This window comes from Podarcis cretensis (assembly GCF_951804945.1).
Source record: "Podarcis cretensis genome assembly, chromosome: 12".
NCBI classification, from domain to species: Eukaryota; Metazoa; Chordata; class Lepidosauria; order Squamata; family Lacertidae; genus Podarcis; species Podarcis cretensis.
The window spans coordinates 48,693,139-48,716,798 of record NC_137181.1 but is presented as its reverse complement, the minus strand read 5'-3'; the positions used below and the strand labels follow the sequence as shown (position 1 = coordinate 48,716,798).

Below are 23,660 nucleotides of genomic sequence, written 5' to 3'. Positions count from 1 at the left end.
GTTTGAGGGCAGAGTTTGCTGTTTTCTGAGCAAGAAGTTGGGGGGAGTGTTCAAAACTCTAATTGTTCTAGGCGCATTTTGCGACAAGGAATTACAGCGGTACCTCGGGTTAAGTACTTAATTCGTTCCGGAGGTCTGTTCTTAACCTAAAACTGTTCTTAACCTGAAGCACCACTTTAGCTAATGGGGCCTCCTGCTGCCGCTGCGCCGCCGGAGCACGATTTCTGTTCTCATCCTGAAGCAAAGTTCTTAACCTGAAGCACTATTTCTGAGTTAGCGGAGTGTGTAACCTGAAGCGTATGTAACCTGAGGTACATTAGTGCGAGCAGTTTCTGATCTCTGGGCACCCAAGATTTCAGATTAAAACTGCAGAGTGGAAGGAAAGGAGGGCCTTTTTCTGCCTCCCCATGTCCAGCTGAAGATTGGAGAAGAGACCCACTTAAGAATATTAGGGGGGGGTGGGCAGGGGAAGGACTGGACCATGTGAAAAATGAACAAAATATTTTAGCTGCAGTTTATTCATTTTCAGCTTTGTTCTATTGTTATAAACAAAAGTGTGCCTAGACATTCCGTTGTTGCACCCATAACTTAGGTTTAAAGTGCCGTTTAGCTCCTAGCTTTCATATCTCGGTTTCTAACACTGACCCAGAGGCAGGAGTTGTGGCTGTGTGTGGGCTGGCAGTCAGGTATTGGATCAAGTAAACAGGAATTAGAGCCTAGGGGCAGGAGGTGCAGTAATGGGCACACTGGAGGTAAGAGAACAGGCTGGACAGGTGAAGGGCAGGGTAGGTGCAAGATAAATTCTGTGTTGCGATTTCTTGGAACAAATTGCTCAGACTTGAAGGGCAGGGGTGGCAAGGTGTTAGAAGAAATTGCATGCTTGAAGCTAAAAACAGTAAAGCAGGGAAAGATGTGTTGAGGTTTATAACAGCAGACATTTCTCCTATGTTCGCTGCATTGAACTTTATTAAAACGCCAGGTCTTTTAATGTCAAAATCCATCAGAACTTATTAAAGATGGTCAACCCTTGCAAACTGCTCAATACCTGTGCGTGCCTTTGGTACTTTCGGGTAAAACTTCACAAAGCATATATGAAGCTTTATGGCAACCTGATTCATCAACCCACCATAATCCTGAATCTTTCTGCTTCTGACAGCTGCTAGTCACTATTTATGCTCTCATGTTTGGCAAGGATAAACTAGGTTTGGAGCTACCTGGCCTTTCCTTTTGGATTGGATTGGAATCCTGGTGGGGTTGTCAGATGAGATGGGGTATCCCTTTGCTATCCTGTCTTCCCTAAGAGCACGGGTAGCCAACGTGGCGATTTCCATATGTTGTTGGGACAGAGCTCCCATCAACACCAGATAACGGAAACTGTAGTCTTCCAAAATCTAGAGGGCTTCTACCCCTGCTTTGTCATGCTCCTCACAAGCCGGTTTTCTTCTGTCATATGCTATGCTGCTACATCTGTGCACAAAAGTGTTTTGTGTGTGTGATGGAAATTGTCCCAAGAACTTTTCAGAGTTGCTTGCAATTGTTGTGTTCGTCTTTATCAGGAAAGGAAAGCCTGCATATGTATTTGAGCAGGATCCTTTGTCTGGTGAGGTTTCATTTTAGTTGTGCAGACATCAGCTTCATTTTTTCCACTGAGACTGATTCACAGAGGGCGCTAAACGTCCTCATGGTTTTCAAGCACAGTCCTGCAGGCAGCTCTTGACAAATTGGAGCAGGATTAAACCAGGTGGTTGTTGGGGTTTTTCTTCCTTCCTTCCATTATTTGCAATTCAGTGCATGGGAAATTCATTTGTTCAAAGCCTCAGTCTGATTAATCAGGCAGGTTTCTTAACAAAAGCAGTAATGTTTGATTCAAGGGCAGCAATTATTCTGTGAAACAAAATATCGCTGAGTAGTACATAACAGATGGGAAAAATAAACAAGCATGTTTGCACACTGAGCACACTCATAATTTGCTTATATATTGAAGGAGATACTTGCTTTTTTTCTCACAACACAGTTTTATCATCTGGACATGACAGGATCAATTCAGATATGCCCATATACCACATATGTTTTGGATTACAGCTCGGGCTGCAACCCTAACTCAATTTACCTTGGAGTAAGCTCCACTGAATTCAATCGGACTTCTGAGTAGACATGGTTAGGCTGGAGCTGTTAATTTCTTATCCCTTCCTTTCCTTGGCTATCTGATGATGTGCATATGAGCTGACTCAGTTGGAAATCTGTTAAAGAGCGATTGCATTTCTGCGGAATTTGATAAAGGATGCATCAATCATAATGAACATGCACATGGAATCAGCCCATTGCAATATATGGCATTGTCAATGCAATATACTCTTAGTGTTGGCCCCAGCACTGGCCCAATACATTTTGGCACCTGAGGCGAACCACAATATGGTCCCTTCCCCAGGGAAGAAGGGATGAGTGAAGATTTGCATCAGGAACAAGGCAAAGCGGGGATCAAGCCAACCTTACTTGATGGTTGAACTGAGAATCAAAGGGTGTCATGGGGGCAAGGAAGGGGCCCGCTCTGAATCGTGCTAGGTATTGATAACCCCCTCCTCCACAAATTTGTCTAATCCTGTTTTAAAGCCATCCAGGTTTGTGGCCATCCACAGTTTGACTATGTTGCCTGAATAAGTACTTTCTTTTATCTATCCTGAATATTCCAACTTTGTTTCATTGGATATCTATGAGTTCTACTATCATGAGACAGAAAAACTGTTCTCTAGCCACTAGGGAATCAAGCATGTAGACAGAATGTGAGGGAAACACAGGGCTTTCTTGCTATAGACAGAATACATTCAGAACATTTTGTCTGATGCTTTGTACTTGGCAAAATGTCATGTCCATAAAAATAAAAGTACAAGGGAATATGGGAACCAGCCAAAAGAATAACGAGAACATAGGTGACCTAGTCATTCAAATCTCTGCTCAGCTTTGCACAAGTAATGCTCATGGTTCCCTAGTATGTAAAATGTGGCTACGGTATTTCAGTACAATCCTGTACCTGTCTACCCAGAAGTAAGTCCCACTGACTTTAAGGGGACTCAGCTTCATGTGTGACTATAGAATTGTAGCCGTAATGACCTGCCATACAGCTTTCTTTTGAGAAAAACCTATAGTACGCTTTTTCTAATTAGTTACTGTAGAAATAATAGGTAAACACAAACAGATTCAGGGCTGTCATACTGAGAGCTTAGTTTGGCATGTTCAAGTCTTCTTTGGGCAAATGAAAATTCTCTGTTTTATTTGTGCTTTGTGCTTTGTTTTAACCTAGTTTTTAGGGAAAATATTAAATGATTTGTTTGTATTTTTGCTGTGTTTACATAAAGCACATGGAGATCCTTTTACTGAATTGAAGATTATAATATTTTTATTATAAATAAAAACATATATTTGTGCTGACAGCAAGCCCTGGTGGGAGCAGCTGTACTAGAGTTCCCATTTTGGGCAGGGAACAATCAAGAGGTTCCTAGTTGTTCCTTTGCATCCATGTCTCTACCTACCCCACACCTGAAGTCACATATCAATGACATCAGCTGTAGGGCAGGTGAGCAGTTTGGGGGAAATGGCCTCATAGGCCAAATTGGGGCCTGTGCCAGTCCTAACTTGGTCCATAGGCTCGAGGGTCCCTGCTTGTGTTTTAAGGAATGAAAGCTTTACTAATTACGATAAACTGAAGCAGTGTGAATTATAATTTCTGACCAAGGATCAGGGGGCATGACTCGGATGGTCTCCAGGCAGCATATGCCCCAGGGACTTCCAAAAGAGACACTAACGTCTCTTCACACTCCATGAACAATATGTGTTGCTTCTGGTGGGTGTCAGGTTGCCCACAACTCACTTCCACAAAACAGCATGCTCAACACAAGACCTTGGTGGACCGTCATCTTGGTCTTGGTCCTTAGCGTCACATTCACCTATACCCTTTTGCAGGGCTATTTTTCTAGAAAAAGAGGTGCTCACGACAGACTTATCCCTTGTTCTCTTAGAAAGGCAATGGCACTCACCTGAGAGGTGCAGGAGCTGAGCTCTAGTGAGCTCCGGCTGGGGGGAAACCCCGCCCCGCCCTTTTGGATTTGGAAGTCAGTGCAACTAATTCTGCACCCATAAAAATGCTGTTTATGGATAGAAAACATGAGGGAAGGAAACATTGCTTGCATGTGCTCAAAAGCAGTGGTTCTCAAACTTTGTTCTCTGGGCCAAACTTTTGGAATATTATTTATTTATGTATTTATTTAATTTAGATACCGTCCTAAACCCTGGGGGTCTCAGGGCAATTCACAGAATAAAAATCAAGATATAAAACCACAAAATGCATAATAAAAATAAAAACAACAACCCAACAGCCCCCCCCCACACAAAAAAACCACATTTTAAAAGGGCATAGGATGTAAATCAGATATTTATTTATTTATTTATTTATTGAATTTATATAATAAAAATCTGCTTGCGCCACACCAATTTTTAAATTATTATTATTGTTAAGAAATACATTGGAAAACAGAAACAACTCCTGGCACTGACCTGGGACTGCCTACAGTTATCCCTTGATGCTCTTGCTCTCATTTTGGAAAAATACCTATTTCCATATTCGGAGTGACGCCAGACATGTTTACACTGCACTGACATGTTTAGACGTTTCTTTGGTTGTCCTTGAATATTCCTGCCACACTTGCCATCCCCTCCCGCCGCACCAGGGTGATTTGCCACCCTTGGAAAACCACTGAGTTAAGTGTCAGCGGCCACTGAGAGCGAGCCAGGCACCGCCATTCAGCCCGGACTACCTCGCAGGGTTGTTTTGAAGGCAGAAGCGCCACCCATGCTGCTGCTGCTACTGATAGTATTTCGGGACGGGCACTGAGAAGCGTTTTCCGTGCTGGCTGCGAGTAAATCACCCGAGGCTGGAGGCTGCAAGCGCTGGGAGGGAGGGAGGGAGGGAGAGCAGGGCGGTTTGGGTCCCGCTCCAGCTCCTGCGCTGACTAACCCGGGTCTCCCTCGCTCTCTCTTTCCCTTTCAACCACGTTGCAAAGACCTGTTGGCAACTCCTCCCCGCCGGCCTGGGCTCCTCCTCCTCCTCCTCCTCCTCCCGCCGCCTCCTCTAGCCTGGCACGGGAAGGCGAGCGAGAAAGGGAAGAGGAGGAGGCCGGAGTGCCTCGGCGGCCCGAAAAGAGCGGCGCCTCGGAAAGGGAGGAAGGAAACCTCGCGGTTGCGCGGGGAGCAAGGGCGAGCGGCGGTGGCGGCGGCGGCGCCCCGGCCCTTGGCGAAGGAGAAGCAGCGCGCCGTCCTCCCCGTCGGTGGGGGGCAAGGAAGGCGAGAAGCTCGTCTCCCCCCACAGAGCAGGCGGAGTCCGCCCTGGGGTGAGTGAGACAGGCGGAGAAGCACCGCAGCAAAGGGTTGGCGCTGCCCGCTCCCTGCGCGCAAACTAGCAAAACTTCCGCGCGTAAAAAGTTTGCGCGTAAAAGGTCTGCGCGCGCGCGCTGCTCCAAGTGGCCTCTTTTCCCCCCCCAGAGGGAGCGGGAAGGAGGGGGACATTCTTGAGGAAGGCGGGGTGGCGAGGAGAGAAATCTCCTTTTCCAATTTTGAGTCGGGTTGGGTGGGCGGCGAAGGAGTGGCGAAGGTTTCCCCTCTGCTTTGGCGGGGCCGGAATCTGGAAAGCGCGCGTTTCCTTCCTTCCTTCCTTCCTCCACAGTGGATAGGAACCTGCGCGCGGCTTCCCCGGAGCTGCTCCTGTTTCCTCTGGTTGGAGGGCTTTTCCTGTTTACTCCACGCGCGCGGCGACCCCGTGGGAATCCCAGAGTCTCGCAAGGTTGGAAGGGACCCCCCACCCCCAGGGTCATCGGTGTTTCCCAACCTTGTGCCTCCAGCTGTTTTTGAACTACAACTCCCATCATCCCTGACTAGCAAGACCAGTGGCAAGGGATGATGGGAATTGTAGTCCAAAAACAGCTGGAGGCACAAGGTTGGGAAACACTTGTCTAACCCCCCGCAATGCAGGAATCTCAACTAAAAGCATGCACGAGAGATCCTCTGTTTAGAAACTTCCTTGCACCACCCTGACCTGACCCCAAAAAACACTTGCTGACCCACAGTTTGTCTGCCCCCAAGGTTAGCCCAAGAGGTAATCTCCTCTGGCAGTAGCAGGGGAGAGAATGAGTAAGTTTTGGTGAGATTTGTGCTAAAACACCCCTTTGTCCTCTATTTATTATTTCAGTATTTTCCACCAAAGTGAATAAAAGCCGGGGAAGCCTGAAGAAGAATTTCTGTCAGATTAAAGCACAAAGAATTGGATCTTGCCATTTTTTTTTGGGGGGGGGGATACCCTCTGCACTTAAAGTTATATTGTATAACCTGAGGAAGAGGAAATGTTTTAAGAACAGGTTTGGGGACCTGTGTTATTGTTGTTTTTCTACTTTTTCTCATAAAATATATTAATTAAATTACGTTTTACATGGGATGTTTGGGATGCCTTAAGTAGCCCCATTGGTTGCTGAGCGGAAATCTTGAGCTGACTTGAGCACTTAAAATACCATCGCTTTGGTTTTTCCATCCTGCTTGTTTGTAGGGACAAGTGAATCCTTACAAAATGGACAAATACGATGACCTGGGTCTGGAGGCAAGTAAATTTATAGAAGATCTCAATATGTATGAAGCCTCCAAAGATGGGCTCTTTCGAGTAGACAAAGCGGTTGGGAACAACCCAGAATTTGAAGAAACGAGGAGGGTGTTTGCTACAAAAATGGCCAAAATTCACCTTCAGAAACAGCGAGAACAAGAGGAATTGGTGAACTCAGCCTCGGGGGCTCCAAATGGCGGGGCTGGTTTTGGCCTTCAGCATCTGCTCCCAGGCCATCCTGTGGCTAGAAGCACTGCAGGAACAAATAAACTGCATTCAGGAGAAAATATAGCAAAGCCCCCTCTGGCTACACCGTCAACCGTGTGTGCAGGCCATCAACTTGCCTTCCCAAACCAGCCCCAAGCGCATGCTGATGGAGAACGAGCAAAGTTATACCAGGATGACAAGAGGTCCAGCGATGATTATGGATACAGTGAAAGTCTCCAGGGTTCAGATGTTTCTGGAGGACATAGTTATCAGAGAGCAGGTCAGCTGAACCCATGTACCCCTAAGACATCTTTTAGTTCCCTTTCTCATGAGGAGCCCAATAACAGTGATAACCGGGCAAGCCTTCAAAGTTGGGGTAGAGATGCTGGCAAGTTTTCCAGCCTGAAATCCAGCATGGGCCCCCATTTATGGTCCAACGTTAATCATGATGAGTCGTTGCAGAGAAGTCCTACGAAACCTCAGGCAGATCTCCATTCATACCAGCAGCCACGAAACTCCTACAGGTCTTCAGAAAGTGGGTATGGAAGTCAGGAAAGCAGTGGCGAAGGCCCGGGGCTTAGCCAAAGCTATGAGCCGAATCCAGGTTGCCCGAGATCATCGTCTTTCTCTAAGGCCTGTACCCCGTTGTCCTCTTCCACTGGGTTTGGTGATGAGTTGCCTGCGGAATATTCGCAGCAGAGGTCTCCATCGTTCTCTGGACGCTCTTCCAATCGATCTGATGATTTTAACCCAAACTGTGGCATGGAATTGTGGGCTTCTGGTACTCCAAACAAAAGCAATGACAGTATTCAGTCGAGGCATAGTGACAGTACTCAGCCTTCAGTTTCCGGCCTCCTTCCTGCTCCCCTACCTCCAAGTGTAGATTATCAACAAACTAATACTCATCCGAAACCGACAGGTCATTTTGTAGTCCACGGTCAAAATCACAGGCTCAATTGTGCTGGGTCTGGCATGAGTCCCGAGCAGAATTCCATCTGCTCAACATCTCATGGGCCAATGATTTCTGATGTTCCGAAATCTCCTTTTAAAGAGGGCACCGCCACTCTGCGGCATGACTCTGGTCACCAAGAAACCACCGCTTCTGCAAAAATAAAGCTACCCTGCCAGACACTCCTTCTTCAGCAGGAACAGGGTCCATCCTCAGCTGAATTAAAATTAGAAGCTCTTACCCAGCGCCTGGAGCAGGAGATGGATGTTTGTCCAAAGGTTGACTACTTTGGTAGGTATATGTGTTCTTACACTTAACTGCGCATTGGTTTTTTATTTATATGTTCATTGATAAATGCTACAGTATTTTGCACCTGCAGTCATATTTCTTGTGTTGTTCTTTTCAGTGTCAGTAATCATGGGGAGCAGCTAATACTTTTCAAATTATGTTTACCAAAAGCTACAATTTTAATATAAAAACTTCAGTAGAAAATGATAAGCTAGAGAAAAAGGGAATGGAAAGCGTATTTTAGAAGCAAGTTGATATACCAATTTTAATGTCTCAGTGGCTGCAGTTAATTTATGCTGTGTGTCGGATTATAGCTATTATTATTTTAATCACTGGCTTTAAAATAATCTGATGGGGAAATTGATTAAATAGTGTTTCGTTCTCGCCCCGAAAAGGCTGACTAGGTTTGTCCAAAGCAGTTGCCGGTTTGGGTGACAACCTGGAAAAATGCTGTGTGAAAGAAACTGGCTGGTTGTAAGTGGCCTTTAGTTCCATGGAAGTGAATTAAGGATCATGGCACCAAGGCCACATAATATTGTATCTTGTATGATACTGTATTGCTTTTAAGCTGTATTCTGTTTAGGCAACCAAGCTCATCACCCAGTGAACCCAAAAGTACTAGGATTTAAGAAGAATTGTTGGGAAATTGTCCCTCGTCGGCAACTAACTTGTGGGCTGCTCTGAACGGTTGATGGGGCGAGGAGTCAAGTCTCATCCCTTCCACTCTGTTACCAAGGAAAGTGACTACCTCTCATGCTCTCCACTCTCTGGAAGAGGTGGGGTGATACAGAACAATAGAAATGGGTCAGCATGTAAACTGAGAATGCTCCCCAGGGAGGGTGCCCTTTTGAACGAACCCGAGACTTTGTGTATGGGGCAGCCAGCAGTGCCAAAAAGGATTCTGTGGGGCACTTATATGATGCATGTCCCTTGCCTTGTTCTTCTGCAGCCTCTCACATGCAAGAAGACTTACTTGCTCCCTTGCCAGTAGACCAGCTGAGTGTGCCCAGTTAGATTCAGTGCCCAGGCTGCCACTTGTTGAACCACAGGTTAAAGAAGTAATTGGGCCGTTGGCTCGCCTTACTTAGTCGTCCTTCTTGGTTTTCTACTAGCAGGTGCTCAGCATATTTGGTGTTTTCTCATTAGGGCGCACTCTTGAGGAGGCTTTAAATCTGTTATCATGGTATGCTCATTATGCAATTCTGACAGTAGTTGCTTATGTGTTTTTCCATTTACTTCTTTGCCAGGTGGGGCACTGACCTTTAGAGTAGCTGAACAGCAGGCCTGTAGCTTAATGAGTAGAGGTTACCCATATGATTGCAAACGGTGCTGGCTTTATTGAAAATGGGAGATAATTTTGCCACTAATTATGCATGCCTCTTTTACTTTTCCAGTGGTAAATTGAAGGGCTAGGTGTCCCAATTATAACAGCATCAGTACAGTGAATCCATCGCTCTTCTATCTTACTTGATTCTTATATTCAAAACGCTTCCAAGAGCGTGCAGATAAGAGAACGTCACATTGCTACTTACATTTTTTTCTAGCCTTACGGTTGCTGTCACTTAACAGGGATATGGTAGGCCAGGGCAGTGGCATAGCGAGGGCTGCCAGTACCCGAGGACCGTGCAGAGAGATGGGTGGGAGGCTGCACATTCAACTGCCTAACGGTGTTTGTGTCACCCAGGAGATTGCAGCCGCAGAGGTAAGAAAAGAAGAGTTATTCTATTATCTGCAGAGGTCTCTGACTGCTTTGCATGGGGAAGTCGTTTTCAGTGGAGCCCAGCAAAGAAAGCGCACAGCTGTGTTGAGATTTTGTGTTGAAATTTTGCGCCCCTAACAATTTTTGCCCTCCACACTACTGGTCCAGGGTACTTTTTGCCTGTGCCCTCCACACTATTGGGCCAGGGTAGCCAACATGTTGTCCTCCAGATGTTGGACTACAGGCCCTATCAGGCCCAGCTACCATGGCCAGTGGCAACAGATGATGGGAGATGTGATCCAACAACTTCTGTTTCTGAAAGCATGTAATTCCTGCCCTATAACTGCCAGGAAGGTTCAACAAATCATTTTCTTGAGCATAAAAATAGCCTTCTTGGGTCGGCCCAAGGTTTGTCATCGTCTCCAGCATTCTGTGGCAAGCTGGATGTGTCTAGCAGTTCACAAGTGGACCATGACAGTAGAAGTCTTCCCCTGTGGTCTCCAGCTGTAGACCTGTGTTGTTAATGCCACATGATAGATGGAGAGGCCAGTCAGTTAGCTTGAGATTTAAATTTAGGATTTCCCTGCTCATAGGTTAATGTTCATAACCTCTATGCTACACCAGCTTTCTTTTGGTGATGGACTTAAAAAAATTTTTTTTAGTATTAAGACAAAATAGTTCTTATCTCAGGATGATGCTAAATTGTAATTGGGAGGTTTGTGGGGCTGCACAGTTTAGCTCTTGTCTAGGTAAAATTGAAACTAGGGCATACCAGATTAGAGGACTGTGATTTAATATTCTTAGTTATTTCCTAGAACTTTCTGCCTTAACCCAAAAGCCTAAATTCACAGAGGACGGCCACATTAATGGTAGCTTTTGGATTTTACTTTTTCATGCCGTTGCTCATCTATGCTGAGGTTTGGTTGTTTTTTGGGGGGGCAGCAAGCTGAAAAATTGTCCTGAGCGCAAGATGCAGTTGTTTCAGACAGTCTTCTTTCTAATCATGGGCATGATGCAATCTGTGCAGAATAAGAATCACCTGGCGTCAAGAAGTGGTCATGTGAGCTGTATTTTGGATTTTGCTTTTCTAAGGAGTGAAGCTACACGTTGTGTGGAAACCAGTCAGGCTGAATGACAGTGTATAAATGTGCTCCAGAGAAATAGATGTGTACCAATATAGCACGTCTAAACTTGGGGAGTGAGTTTTGACTTCTGCCCTTCACTAAATAGCATTGCGAGCGGTATACTTTGATCTCCCTGAAAGCATGTAATGAAACACAATAGTAATTTTGGCAACAGAAGGTCTAGACAGTGGGTGTGTAAGATTATTTTAATTAATGTACTTGTGGGAAAGAGGAAAGCTGAGGCTACTTCAAGTCCCCTTGGAATCCAATAATAGACCCCCACCACCTCAGGAAAAGCCTGAGAAGGATGTAGGGGGCAGCGTCACTGACGAAATATTAGAGAATGTATACAGTTGACTCCAGGCCTCTTCCAACATAAGGCTTTGCTCTATAGGACTATTTTCAGAACGATTCTGCCAAAGGAAAGAGCATGGGAAACATTCTTTTGGAATTGAAATCCTCTTTGTGTTTGTTTTTTTCTGGAGCTGCAAAGAATGCAATATCTTGATCGCACTCTCTCTCTTTTCTTCCCTGGTGCTGGGTGGGGAATCCACATACATTTAATTTCTGGAAGAATATTTTCTGTGGCTAGGTTCCAGACATGAATGGCAGGACTCTCTGCATCCACAGAAGTCTTTTGATCCAGAGAAGGAATGCCAGTGGCGGAGTAGTCAATGTCCACTCATTTTCCCCACCCCTGTGCCCCCTAAAAATGTGCTCCTGAGAGTTCGAGCAGCCTCAAAGAGGCTGCAGGTGTGAGTGGCAAAAATGGCCTTTCTGCTCTGCTCTTCTCGTGCTTTCCTGAGCAGAACTCCATTAAGGGGATCCTACTGCTGGGGGCGGGGTCTGGATCCAACCCAATGTGTACTTTCCTGGTCTAGTAATTCTAAAGGCACACCCATGAAGAAAATGTAACGTAGGAATTGCTTCCTGATGACATATATTTGCATGGAATACACTGGGAAATTCGTCGCTGTAGAATATTGTGTCCCCACCCCTTTAATCTCCTGATAGTTATTTAAGTGTAAGTGGCAGAATTGGTTTTGAACATGATAGGAGCATTGAGTTATCCATAGCTTTGGTGTATGTTGCACATGTGGGAATTTTCAGAGCAAGCCTAGTCTACTCATTCTACAAGTGCAAGTGTGTGTGCAGCAATTGCATCCTAGTTTGTGAAAATCAGGAAATGGAAACATGAGTGGTTTGAAAGTCGTAGCTGAAATGATTTAATAACAACAACAACAATTTATTTACAGTGGCAGAGGAAGGGGGTGTGGGGTGTGTGATCCACCCTGGGTGTCAACACTGGGGTGTGTGTGACAAAATGACAAAAATGTGAGTTTTAAAAAATAATTTAAAAAATTGGGATCACGAAACTTTTTAGTTCAATCAACACGCGTAACTAAACGTGGCTGGCACTGGGCGCCACACCGCGGGGGCTGGCACTTACCGCGGGGCCTGCAGCATGCCTGAGCCATGGGTCTCTCCTGGGAGTGACATGGTGGCTTGGGCACCTGCAGGCTGTGCGCTGCCTGAAATGGCAGTGTTGGGCTTGCGTCTGCCCACCGCCTCTCCCTCAGCCTCCCTACAGCAGAGGGGCTCCACGTCCCATGGGCAGCTCGCCCCGACCCCGGCTGCGGGTTGCGCACACCGCAATCGAGCGCTCAAGCGGCTAGCTACGCCGCTGATTATTTATACCCCGCCCATCTGGCTGGGTTTCCCCAGCTACTCTGGGCAGCTCCCAACAGAACATTAAAAACATGATAAAACATCAAACATTAAAAACTTCCCTAAACAGGGCTGTCTTCAGATGGCTTCTAAAAGTCAGATACAGTGGTACCTCATGTTACAGACACTTCAAGTTACAGATGTTTCAGGTTACAGACTCCACTAACTCAGAAATATTACCTTGGGTTAAGAACTTTGCTTCAGGATGAGAGCAGAAATCACGCGGCAGCAGCGGGAGGCCCCATTAGCTAAAGTGGTACCTCAGGTTAAGAACAGTTTCAGGTTAAGAACGGACCACCAGAACGAATTAAGGTCTTTTTTTTTAAAAAATCAATTTTTATTGAAATTTTTAAACATAAATGCAAATATAATAAACAATGTAACATATATCATAACATAACTTCTTAACTTCTTTAGACTCCCTCACGTCTTCCGCTCCCACTTGCATCTTTGTCAATTCTTCCCCGCAATTTATCATCCTGTTTACATTCTTATGTCCCATTCATTTAGAGTATAATCTAATGGTTCTCCCAAAGGTTTAAAGTTTCCCCTCAATCTCACTTATCATCCTAATTGCATCTAGTTTAGTGGTGGTCAATTATTTATAATCTAGCCTCCATCTTAACATTCAACCAAATTGCAATACTTTTTTAAATAAGTCTTAAATTTCTTCCAATCTTCTTCAACCTTCTCTTCTCCCAGGTCTCGGATTCTGCCGGTCATCTCGGCTAGTTCCATATAGTCTATCAGTTGCATCTGCCACTCTTCCAGTGTGGGTAGATCTTGAGTTTTCCAGTGCTTAGCGATGAGTATCCTTGCTGCCGTTGTTGCATACATAAAAAATGTTCGGTCCTTCTTTAACACCTTCTGGTCGACAATACCCAAAAGGAAGGCCTCTGGTTTCTTAGTAAAGGTATACTTAAATACCCTTTTCAACTCATTATATATCATTTCCCAAAAGGCCTTCACTCTCGGGCAAGTCCACCAGAGGAGAAAGAATGTTCCATCATTTTCTTTACATTTCCAACATTTGTTATCAGACAAATGGTATATTTTGGCAAGTTTAACTGGGGTCATGTACCATCTATATATCATTTTCATTACATTTTCCTTCAAAGCATTACATGCAGTGAAGTTCAACCCAATGGTCCACAACCTTTCCCAGTCCTCAAACATAATATTATGCCCTATATCCTGTGCCCACTTTATCATAGCTGATTTAACCATTTCATCTTGTGTGTTCCATTTTAACAGCAAGTTGTACATTCTTGAAAGTATCTTAGTCTTAGGTTCTAACAGTTCTGTTTTCAATTTCGATTTCTCCACCTGAAACCCTAACTTTTTGTCATTTTTAAAAACTTCATTAATCTGAGCGTAATGTAACCAGTCTCGCACTTTGTCCTTAATTTTCTCCAAACTCTGCAATTTCCAATTGTCTCCATCTTTTTCTAATATTTCCCAATATTTTGGCCATTTGGCCTCCATATTGGGTCTTTTTCCAGAACGAATTAAGGTCTTAACCCGAGGTACCACTGTAGTTGTTTATTTCCTTGACATCTGATAGGAGGGCATTCCGCAGGGCGGGTGCCACTACCAAGAAGGCCCTCTGCCTGGTTCCCTGTAACTTCGCTTCTTGCAGGGAGGGAATTGCCAGAAGGCCCTCGGAGCTGGACCTCAGTGTCCAGGCTGTACAATGGGGGTGGGGATGCTCCTTCAGGTATACCTGGCTGAGGCCGTTTAGGGCTTGAAAGGTCAGCACCAACACTTTGAATTGTGCTCAGAAACGTACTGGGAGCCAGTGTAGGTCTTTCAGGACCAGTGTTATATGTTCTCAGCAGCCACTCCCAGTCACCAGTCTAGCTGCCGCATTTTAGCTTTTATTAGTGTGTTAGTTGCAAAAGGCAACACATTTGAAAACAGTAGTTTTATATCTTGCCAGCATCCCTTTTTAACTCTTAGACGGTTTTTATTTGGAACTAAAGATAGGAAGGGGGACGCAGGTGGCGCTGTGGGTTAAAGCCTCAGCGCCTAGGGCTTGCCGATCGAAAGGTCGGCGGTTCGAATCCCTGCGGCGGGGTGCGCTCCCGCTGCTCGGTCCCAGCGCCTGCCAACCTAGCAGTTCGAAAGCACCTCCGGGTGCAAGTAGATAAATAGGTACCGCTTTATAGCGGGAAGGTAAACGGCGTTTCCGTGTGCGGCTCTGGCTCGCCAGAGCAGCGATGTCACACTGGCCACGTGACCCGGAAGTGTCTCCGGACAGCGCTGGCCCCTGGCCTCTTAAGTGAGATGGGCGCACAACCCCAGAGTCTGTCAAGACTGGCCCGTACGGGCAGGGGTACCTTTACCTTTACCTTTAAAGATAGGAAGACAATGGGGTGGGGAAAGCTTCCGCTCCCCAGTCAACATTTACTTCCCACAATCTTGTGAAAAACCAGAGTTTAAGGTATATTTCTGTGTAAACACACACGCAGTCTAATACAAAGAATATTTGAGATGCAAACAATTTCTTTTGAGGTCTAGCATGCTAAAACTACCTGCCAGTTCAGCTGCAACACACACATGCATGATAAACCCTGTGTGGTAGGGCAAAAGGATGGAAACACCAAATGAAATCAAGGTTTTTGATGACTGGGTTAGAAGAAAGAACCACGGTTCGTTCTTGTGTGATATGGGCTGCTTTGTTGTCATTTTCATAAAATTCCTGCAAGCAGGCTTGTAAGAGAGGACTTATGGAACTAGTTGGCTCAGCACTTGGAGCAGGGGTCAGCTGACTTTTTCAGCAGGGGGCTGGTCCACTCTCCCTCAGACCTTGTGGGGGGCTGGACTGAGAAGGCCCAATCGCCTTCTCAATCCGGCCTATGGACGGTCTGGGAATCAGTGTGTTTTAACATGAGTAGAATGTGTCCTTTTATTTAAAATGCACCTCTGTGTTATTTGTGGGGCATAGGAATTTGTTCATCCCCCCCCCAATAAAAATATAGTCCGGCCCCCCACAAGGTCTGAGGGACAGTGGACCGGCCCCCTGCTGAAAAAGGTTGCTGACCCCTGCTCTAGCACACTCACTGCCTGTAGAATTCTGTCTCTGATATTTTATCTGCACAATCAGAATGAGTTTCAGGAACCCAAAAGTTGTATTGAAAAATACAACTTTTGAGCCGTCTGGCTCAAAAATGGCAACAAGGCATTCTGTTTTGGCAACTGTAACCCTGGTTTAACCAGCCATTTGGCACCTAGCTTATATATATGAGTTCCTAACACTGGCTCCAATGGAATGTCTAGGTACTGTTCCCCCCCCCCCATTGGGATTTTTAAAAAAAATATTTTTATTTGTTGCATTTCTGTACCAATTCCTATTTTGAAGAATAAAATTCAAAGCAGTTTGCAACACATTAAAGCATTAAAAAATCCCAATCCAGAATAAAACTAATTCAAGCTTCAAAAAAAAAAATATATATATTTCAGATCCTTCTCTAAGTGACATTTTGCCTTCCACAATTGCCAACCAGAGATTGCCATGTGGTTGCAATTGGACCAGCACCAATCACAAAATGTGCCTGGCACCTGGCTAATTTTGAACACTGGCCCTGCCTATTCTTAGCCAATCTTAAAAGTGAAGGTAAAGGTACCCCTGCCCGTACGGGCCAGTCGTGACCGACTCTGGGGTTGCGTGCTCATCTCGCTTAAGAGGCCGGGAGCTGGCGCCGTCCAAAGACACTTCCGGGTCACGTAGCTAGCGTGACGAAGCTGCTCTGGCGAGCCAGCACCAGCACAGCACACAGAAACGCCATTTACCTTCCCGCTATAAAGTGGTACCTATTTATCTAGCCAATCTTACCAGGGGTGCCCCAACTTTTTTTCAAAGAGGGCCAGATTTGATGAAGTGAACATTCGTGAGGGCCGACCAAAGTTGCTGAGCTTTTTTAAGGATTTTACCCCAGGATATATACTGCCACGGGGGCTGGATTAAATCAACTGGTGGGCCGGATTAGGCCCCCCCCCCCAAACAGACTTTGGACATGCCTGGTTTACACAGAATGGTACAGCATGAGGTATGTAGAGTATGCTTTTACTTTTGGCTTAAATCTGAGAGCATATAATATGCATTTCTGCTTTTTTTATAATAATAATTTTTATTAATTTTCCAATTTTAGAACAAAACAACAACAACAACATAAAAACATCAACAAATACAAACAAACACACAAGTATAAATTCTTAACCTCATTTTCATAAACCTCCTTTCTCGGACTTCCCCATACCTCACCCTTTTTGCATCCTTATTTTACAGTTTTTCAGCAACCCTTTTTGCCAATTAAATTTAGACTTGTTATCTTTCTCAGTTTCACCTTAAATCATCAAACAATTTCAGCTGTAATTCTGCATCTTCCTTCCCCTTGACATTTTAGCACTCCTCAATTTTATAACAGTTCTTAAGATATACTTCAAACTTCTTCCAATCTTCCTCCACTGTCTCTTTCTCTTGGTCACGGATTCTGCCAGTCATTTCTGCCAGTCCCATAAAGTCGATCACTTTCGTCTGCCATTCTTCCAGTGTGGGTAATTCTTGTGTCTTCCAATACTTTGTTAGAAGAATCCTTGCTGCTGTAGTGGCATACATAAAAAAAGTCTTATCCTTCCTTGACACCAATTGGCCGACCATGCCCAAGAGAAATGCCTCTGGTTTCTTGTGAAAAGTACATTTAAGTACCTTCTTAATTTCATTATAAATCATTTCCCAAAAGGCTTTAATCTTTGGGCAGGTCCACCAAAGGTGAAAGAAGGTGCCTTCAGTCTCATTACATTTCCAACACTTATTATTGGGCAGATGATAAATCTTCGCAAGCTTAACTGGGGTCATGTACCACCTGTAAATCATTTTCATAATATTTTCTCTTAGGGCATTACATGCCGTGAATTTAATACCGGTGGTCCATAACTGTTCCCAGTCAGCAAACATAATGTCATGACCGATGTCCTGTGCCCATTTAATCATGGCTGATTTAACTGTCTCATCTATTGTATTCCACTTCAGCAGCAAATTGTACATTCTTGATACATTCTTAGTATTGGGTTCTAACAATTCTGTTTCCAATTTCGATTTCTCCACCTGGAAGCCAATTTTCCTGTCTTGTTTAAAGGTTTCCATTATTTGATAATAATGGAGCCAATCTCGCACCTTGGGCTTTAATTTCTCAAAACTCTGTAGTTTAAATTCACCGCTTTCTTGTTCTAAAATTTCAGAATATTTTGGCCATTTGGATTCCATGTTAAGTTTCTTCACCTCCTTAGCCTCCATAGGTGATAACCACCTAGGAGTTTTATTTTCCAACAAATCCTTGTACTGGATCCAAACATTATATAGTGCTTTCCTAACAATATGGTTTTTAAAACCCTTGTGAACTTTAACCTTGTCGTACCATAAATATGCATGCCAACCAAACCTATTATCAGATCCTTCCAAATCCAGAATATCTGCATTCTCAAGAAGTAGCCAATCTTTTTCTGGGAAGGTTGAGCCCATTACAGTTCCAGGTTAAAAATTGCAGAGACATTATTAGTTAGTTACCTCCAGCTGCTCCCTGCAACTGTTCTTCTTCCGTTGGTGATTTCAGTCCAAATGACAAGTTTCCAAGGTCTGTATCAGAGGTCGAGTCTAGCACTCCTTTCACAAGGTCCTCCTCGTTTCTGTCTAGGAATTGTTCTTTATCTTGCACTGTTCTTATTTTGACTTTTTTTCCTTTGAAATTAAAAGACAAGCCTTGTGGAAATTCCCACCTAAAAGGTATGTTATTCTTCAGCAGGTCAACCAGATTCTTAAAGTAAGTTCTTACCTCCAGAATGTATTTTGGGATGTCCTTGTAAATTTGAACAGAAGCATTTCCAATCTGAAGGGTTCTCTCGTAATGTAAATTTAGAATTTTATCTCTTTCCTCTTTGGATCTCAGAGTTATCAGACAATCCCTTGGGATCTTCCTGCCTTGCCTTCTGCCCAATCTGAAGGCGGTTGTTATCTTAAAATCGTCTTCCTCTGATAATTCTGATAATTCTTTTGTGAGAAAGTCCACTAGGTTGTCCCCTTCACTTTCAGGGACCAGCCTAAGTCTCAAGTTCTTCTCTTTCCTCTGCATCTCCCACAAAGACAAGGCCGCCTCATGCTGGTCCAACTTCTTACAGACTGGTATTAAACTTTCCTGTGTGTTTTCAGCAGTAGCTTTAGCCTCTTCTGCAATTTTTCGAATTGTAGCGTTTTCTTGAACCAATCTATTTATGGTTTCTGTATTAGATGTAATACTTTTTGTATTCAAGTCCAATTTTGTTGTAAGTTCTGTCAATTGTTTGGTATTCTCCGTGCTCTGCTTGGTCAAATTTTCTAAAGATTCATTTATTTTAAGTAATGCTTGAGTCACTGATTCCATGAATGCGTTTATTCCTTTCTCCTGTCCAGCTAAGCCTGATATTGAACCTCTTTTCTTTTGTGCAGCTTTAGCCTTAGATCTTGTTGTTATGTCTTCTGCGGAACCACTCATGTCCCAAGGTCGTTCCCACAGGAACAGCTCTTAAGTGGAAAAATCCAGTGACTTGTTTTTATTTGACAGTCTATGTTACAAACTGTAGCCTTTCAGCCCTCTAGAGGGAGCAGTACATTATATCCAATAAGCAGAAGAAACAAGGAAACCAAAAGCCCTCTTGGAAAAAGAAACTTTCAGTCTTCCAATTGCAACAGTATTTATTTCTGTAAAGTCCCAAAAATTGTATCTGTAAAGTCCCAAAGATTGTATCTATTTAAGCTCTCTGCTTTGCAGCAGGTTCTATCAGACAGTTCCTGTCAAAGCGCTTCACCCAGGCAGTCTGTTCCCAGAGTCAGAGACAGCAGAAATTAATCACTTAGATTTCCTCTCACGCAGGTTAAGCCAAGTTTCCTTTTCTTCCCCCCCTGCTCCTGCTTGCTGGAGGGGTAATTAAAGTTCAATGCCAGAGTTAGGTAATTCAAAAGTTCAAAGTTACTTTTCCTTCAATTGCAGCTTTCCAATTCTGTTGCTTTAAAAGCCATGCAAACCGGGGGAGGCAGACTTCCTTTATTTACCATCCCCGTTTTCAGCCAAATTTCAAACTTTTTTTTTTGTAATCCCAGTAGGTTTCCCAATCCTACTTACGGGTATTTCAATTTCAGTCCAGATTTCAGGAAGGAATCGGCGCTCTCCGCTTATGGCGACGCGGCTTCACTTCACGGGCTGGGTAGCGACTCTCAGCACCGCACGATCCCCCGATGCTCCTCCGGAGCCTTTAAAAAGGCTCTTTTGCAGTAAAGGGGGGAGCAAAAGGTGCCCACCGAGTCTCCTTGTTCACAGGCTCCCGCGCCTGTGATTTTAGGGGTCCCCGCTTCGCCGTAGCGGTCAGACCCGAACTCGTGAAGCAGCCCTCTCTCCGGAGATCGGGGAGAGAGCCGCCATTAAGCGCTGGCGCCGACCGGAAGTCCCAATATGCATTTCTGCATTTTGTGTACATACAACAAAGTAGAAACCAACATTTTGGTTCACTTTAACCCGTTGATGACCTGTGGAGCCTCCAGATGTGTTGGGACTCACAGTCAGCATAATAACCAACGTTCAGGGATGATAAGAGTAGAAGCCCAATAGTGAAAAATCTTACATTAGCAAGAGTTTAATGAGGAGGCTACCACGATAGTCAGACACACCCAAGCAGACATTTCAACCTTGTTAGTAACTCAGAATGACTAGAGTTCGCTTAATTTATTATTATTATTTAAATGATGGGAGACAGTTCTTTTTGCAAGTTTCCTTGAGCGCTTCAGAAAGCCAGGAAGCTGAAATAAAGTTGTTGATTTTGTTAGCGTTGTGGCTGGGACTGTTGGCATTTTGAATCATTTCAGAGAATCGAGTTTCCATTACTGGCAGCTCCTAAGCTTCTGATGCGTGGGCCTCATGAGGTGGGGTTTTTCCCCGGTGACAACATTTCTTGTGATTTATGATGAAGAAACCAAGTCTGATAAGAGCCGAGGCATATTTTCACAAGGCATGTTTTCAGTCCTGCTCTGCTCCAAAGATTCCTTGTTCAGAAGCTAAGATGCAAGTCAGGCATTTACTTTCCACATGATGCTAAAGGCGAACAGAGGCATCTTTGTGCGGGGACAAATTGCCCTACAACTAGAAAACCAAATTGAAAATTATGAGTTGCTTCTGTTTTCCTCTTCAAACATTGTGGCCATTCTACCAGGGCTCTGAAGAGTCTGAATGTATGAACTGCCCGTCCATTCAGATGCAGAGGTTGTGTTCTGCCATGTAAACAAGTATTGTGGGTTGCACAGAATACTAGTACAGATGTGCACGTCTTGCTTCCAGCTGCTGTTATGATGCATTACAGAGGACTATAACCTCGATGCAAGGAGAGACTCATACTGACACACAATATTTTTGCACACACATGTGAACTGTCAGCAGTAAGTGGAGGACACAAAGATTCCTAGTTTTTAGAAGCTGTGTGCATGCACATAACCCTTGCACCAAATCGTTCTCTGCTGGGTTTCCTTGGTCAGGGGTTTCCCTTTTTTTAAGAAATAGCTTGTTTCCTTTATTCACCTTGACCATGACACTATTGTTCATATTTCTATTACAGTAGTACCTCGGGTTACATATGCTTCAGATTACAGACTCCGCTAACCCAGAAAATAGTACCTTGGGTTAAGAACTTTGCTTCAGGATGAGAACAGAAATCATGCAGCGGCAGCAGCAGGAGGCCTCATTAGCTAAAGTGGTACCTCAGGATTCATGTGAAGAAAAGACCTCCAGAACGAATTAAGTTCTTAACCCGAGGTACCACTGTAAAAGTATTTAAGAGAAAAACATCCTCACAACAGCTTCCATTGATCAGTATACAGTATAAATAATGATAATCTTCAAAAAGCAATACGGCAATATTACTAAAAATTAGTATAAGAACTAGCACTAACACTAAAAGCACATCAAGGCCTGCAAGAACACTAAGAGCTGATCAATAATTGTAGCTACAACTACTTCATAAGATCAACAATCTGAGCAAGCATCCTGTTTAAGAGAATGCAGACGTTCTTATTTATTAATTATTATTGTCGGAGCTGCCTCTAGGTCCCAGCTCACAGAGGACCAACGCCAGGCTGTCGCTATGTACAAAAGTCTTTATTGAGGTTTAGTTTCCATTTCAAAGCCGCAGCGCGCAGCTCTACGTCTTAAAGCCTAGACCGGCGAAGTCCCGTCTGAGTCTCCGCCCCTTCCACACCAGTTTAAGACTCTCGCTTTGCTCCACCTCTTCCTAAGTTCCTTTCTCCTCTGGGCCCTCCTGCCCGCTAGGGTTTCATCCTTTCTGGACTCCTCTGACGCTGACCCGGATGATTCTTCCCCCTCCTTCCGGCAGGCTTTAGGACCTGGTTCCCTATCCGGGCTACCTTCTGTGCCGCTCGCCTGTACATTTGAACTTGGCGCGCGCGCCCAGCCGGCAACTTTCCTCTTGACCGTTCCCTCGCTCTCCGATGGAGGCGTGGCCAACCCTGACTCATCTACTCTCGCTGGTGGTGAATATGTGGGCTCTGATACCTGGGACTCCTCCCCCCCACTACGCTCTGGTGGGGAAGCTGGTCCTGATTTCCAACTGCTGCTCTGGGAGTCCCCGCTGGCCCCTTGCTTCTGGGGTGTCCCCCTTGGGTCCCCCCTTGCCCTGCCCATCGGCGCCCCCTTCTGTGAATCTTCCGATTCGCTGGAGAGGCTCATGGAATCTCTCGGGCTGCTGTCATCTTCTCCTACACTGCCCTCGGATTGCTCCCCCTCGCTCTCCATCTCCTCTCCTCCCTGCGCTCCCGCTGAGTCCCTGACAATTATTAATTATTGGTTTTTCACAATTTTATGCGTTTTAACTTAACCATTTCAAACATTAAAATGAAAGGTTCTTTTGAACCTTCGGACCTCCCTCCTTCCCTCCATGGGTTCCATATTTAAGATTAAATTTACTGCATCTCTTACCATTGTCCATCTGTTGTATGTCCATACTTACCATAGTTAATTCCACATTACATGTGTCATTACATCCCTGCCAATGATTTTAACTGTTTACAGTGGTCTTTTAAATAAATTAAGAATTTTCTCCAGTCTTTTTAAAATACTTGATTTTCCTGGTTTCTGATCTTCCCCGTCAGTTTCGCCATCTCTGCGTACTCCATCATTTTTGTCTGCAATTCATTGTTTTGTTGGTACTTCTCCTTCCATCCATCTCTGGGCTAGTAGCAAAGAATGCAGACGTTCTTAAAGGCTTTCACTGATGGGGCAAAACATCCCACAAATATAGAGTCATCGCCGAAAATGCCCTCTCCCTAAGCCTGCCAGGCTGGCTGTTTTCACAGATGGGCATGTGAGTAGCGCATTGGATGTATGATGGACAGGAGTTGTTTTTTTAATTATTGTAATTTTGCAATACAGAAAATATTTGGAACAGATATGATCTAAGAAGGGAGAGAATTAAATGAAAATTATACAAAACAAGAAAAAGGACCATATGAAATAAAAGTGCAGAAAGGTTTATGTGGTCCTTGCGAGTACATACTAGACTGCAGGTTCTTCAGCAGACTGGAGAACTACACATGATTACGCTATGTAATCTACTTCCCTATACAGTGGTACCTCGGGTTAAGAACTTAATTCGTTCTGGAGGTCTGTTCTTAACCTGAAACTGTTCTTAACCTGAGGTACAACTTTAGCTAATGGGGCCTCCCGCTTCCACCATGCCTCCGGAGCACGATTTCTGTTCTCATCCTGAAGCAAAGTTCTTAACCCGCGGTAATATTTCTGGGTTAGCGGAGTCTGTAACCTGAAGCATCTGTAACCCAAGGTACCACTGTAATAGCATGCAAAATAAGGATGTCTTCTCAAAATGAATGGGCTCAAAAATTCACACTTCAGTTTGGAAGGAGGGAGAATACACAGTATTGATGATAGAGGTGAGCAATTGAACACAACTTGTTAGCCGTTGTGGAGCATCAGATGC

General features: G+C 44.5%; 1 protein-coding gene across 2 annotated transcripts in view; it reads left to right on the top strand.

The window, feature by feature from the left end:
• The first annotated feature begins 5,247 nt into the window (after positions 1–5,247).
• Positions 5,248–23,660, top strand: part of LIMD1 (LIM domain containing 1) — a 49,907-nt gene continuing 31,494 nt past the window's right edge. Inside the window, exons 1-2 of one of the 2 annotated variants that reach the window (XM_079947286.1) lie at positions 5,248–5,381; positions 6,587–8,084. In XM_079947286.1, the coding sequence (XP_079803412.1) occupies positions 6,608–8,084 (1,477 nt within the window). In that variant the 5' untranslated portion in view covers positions 5,248–5,381; positions 6,587–6,607. Of the gene's footprint in view, positions 5,382–6,235; positions 8,085–23,660 lie in introns of both variants that reach the window. The other variant, XM_079947285.1, reaches the window with a different exon arrangement.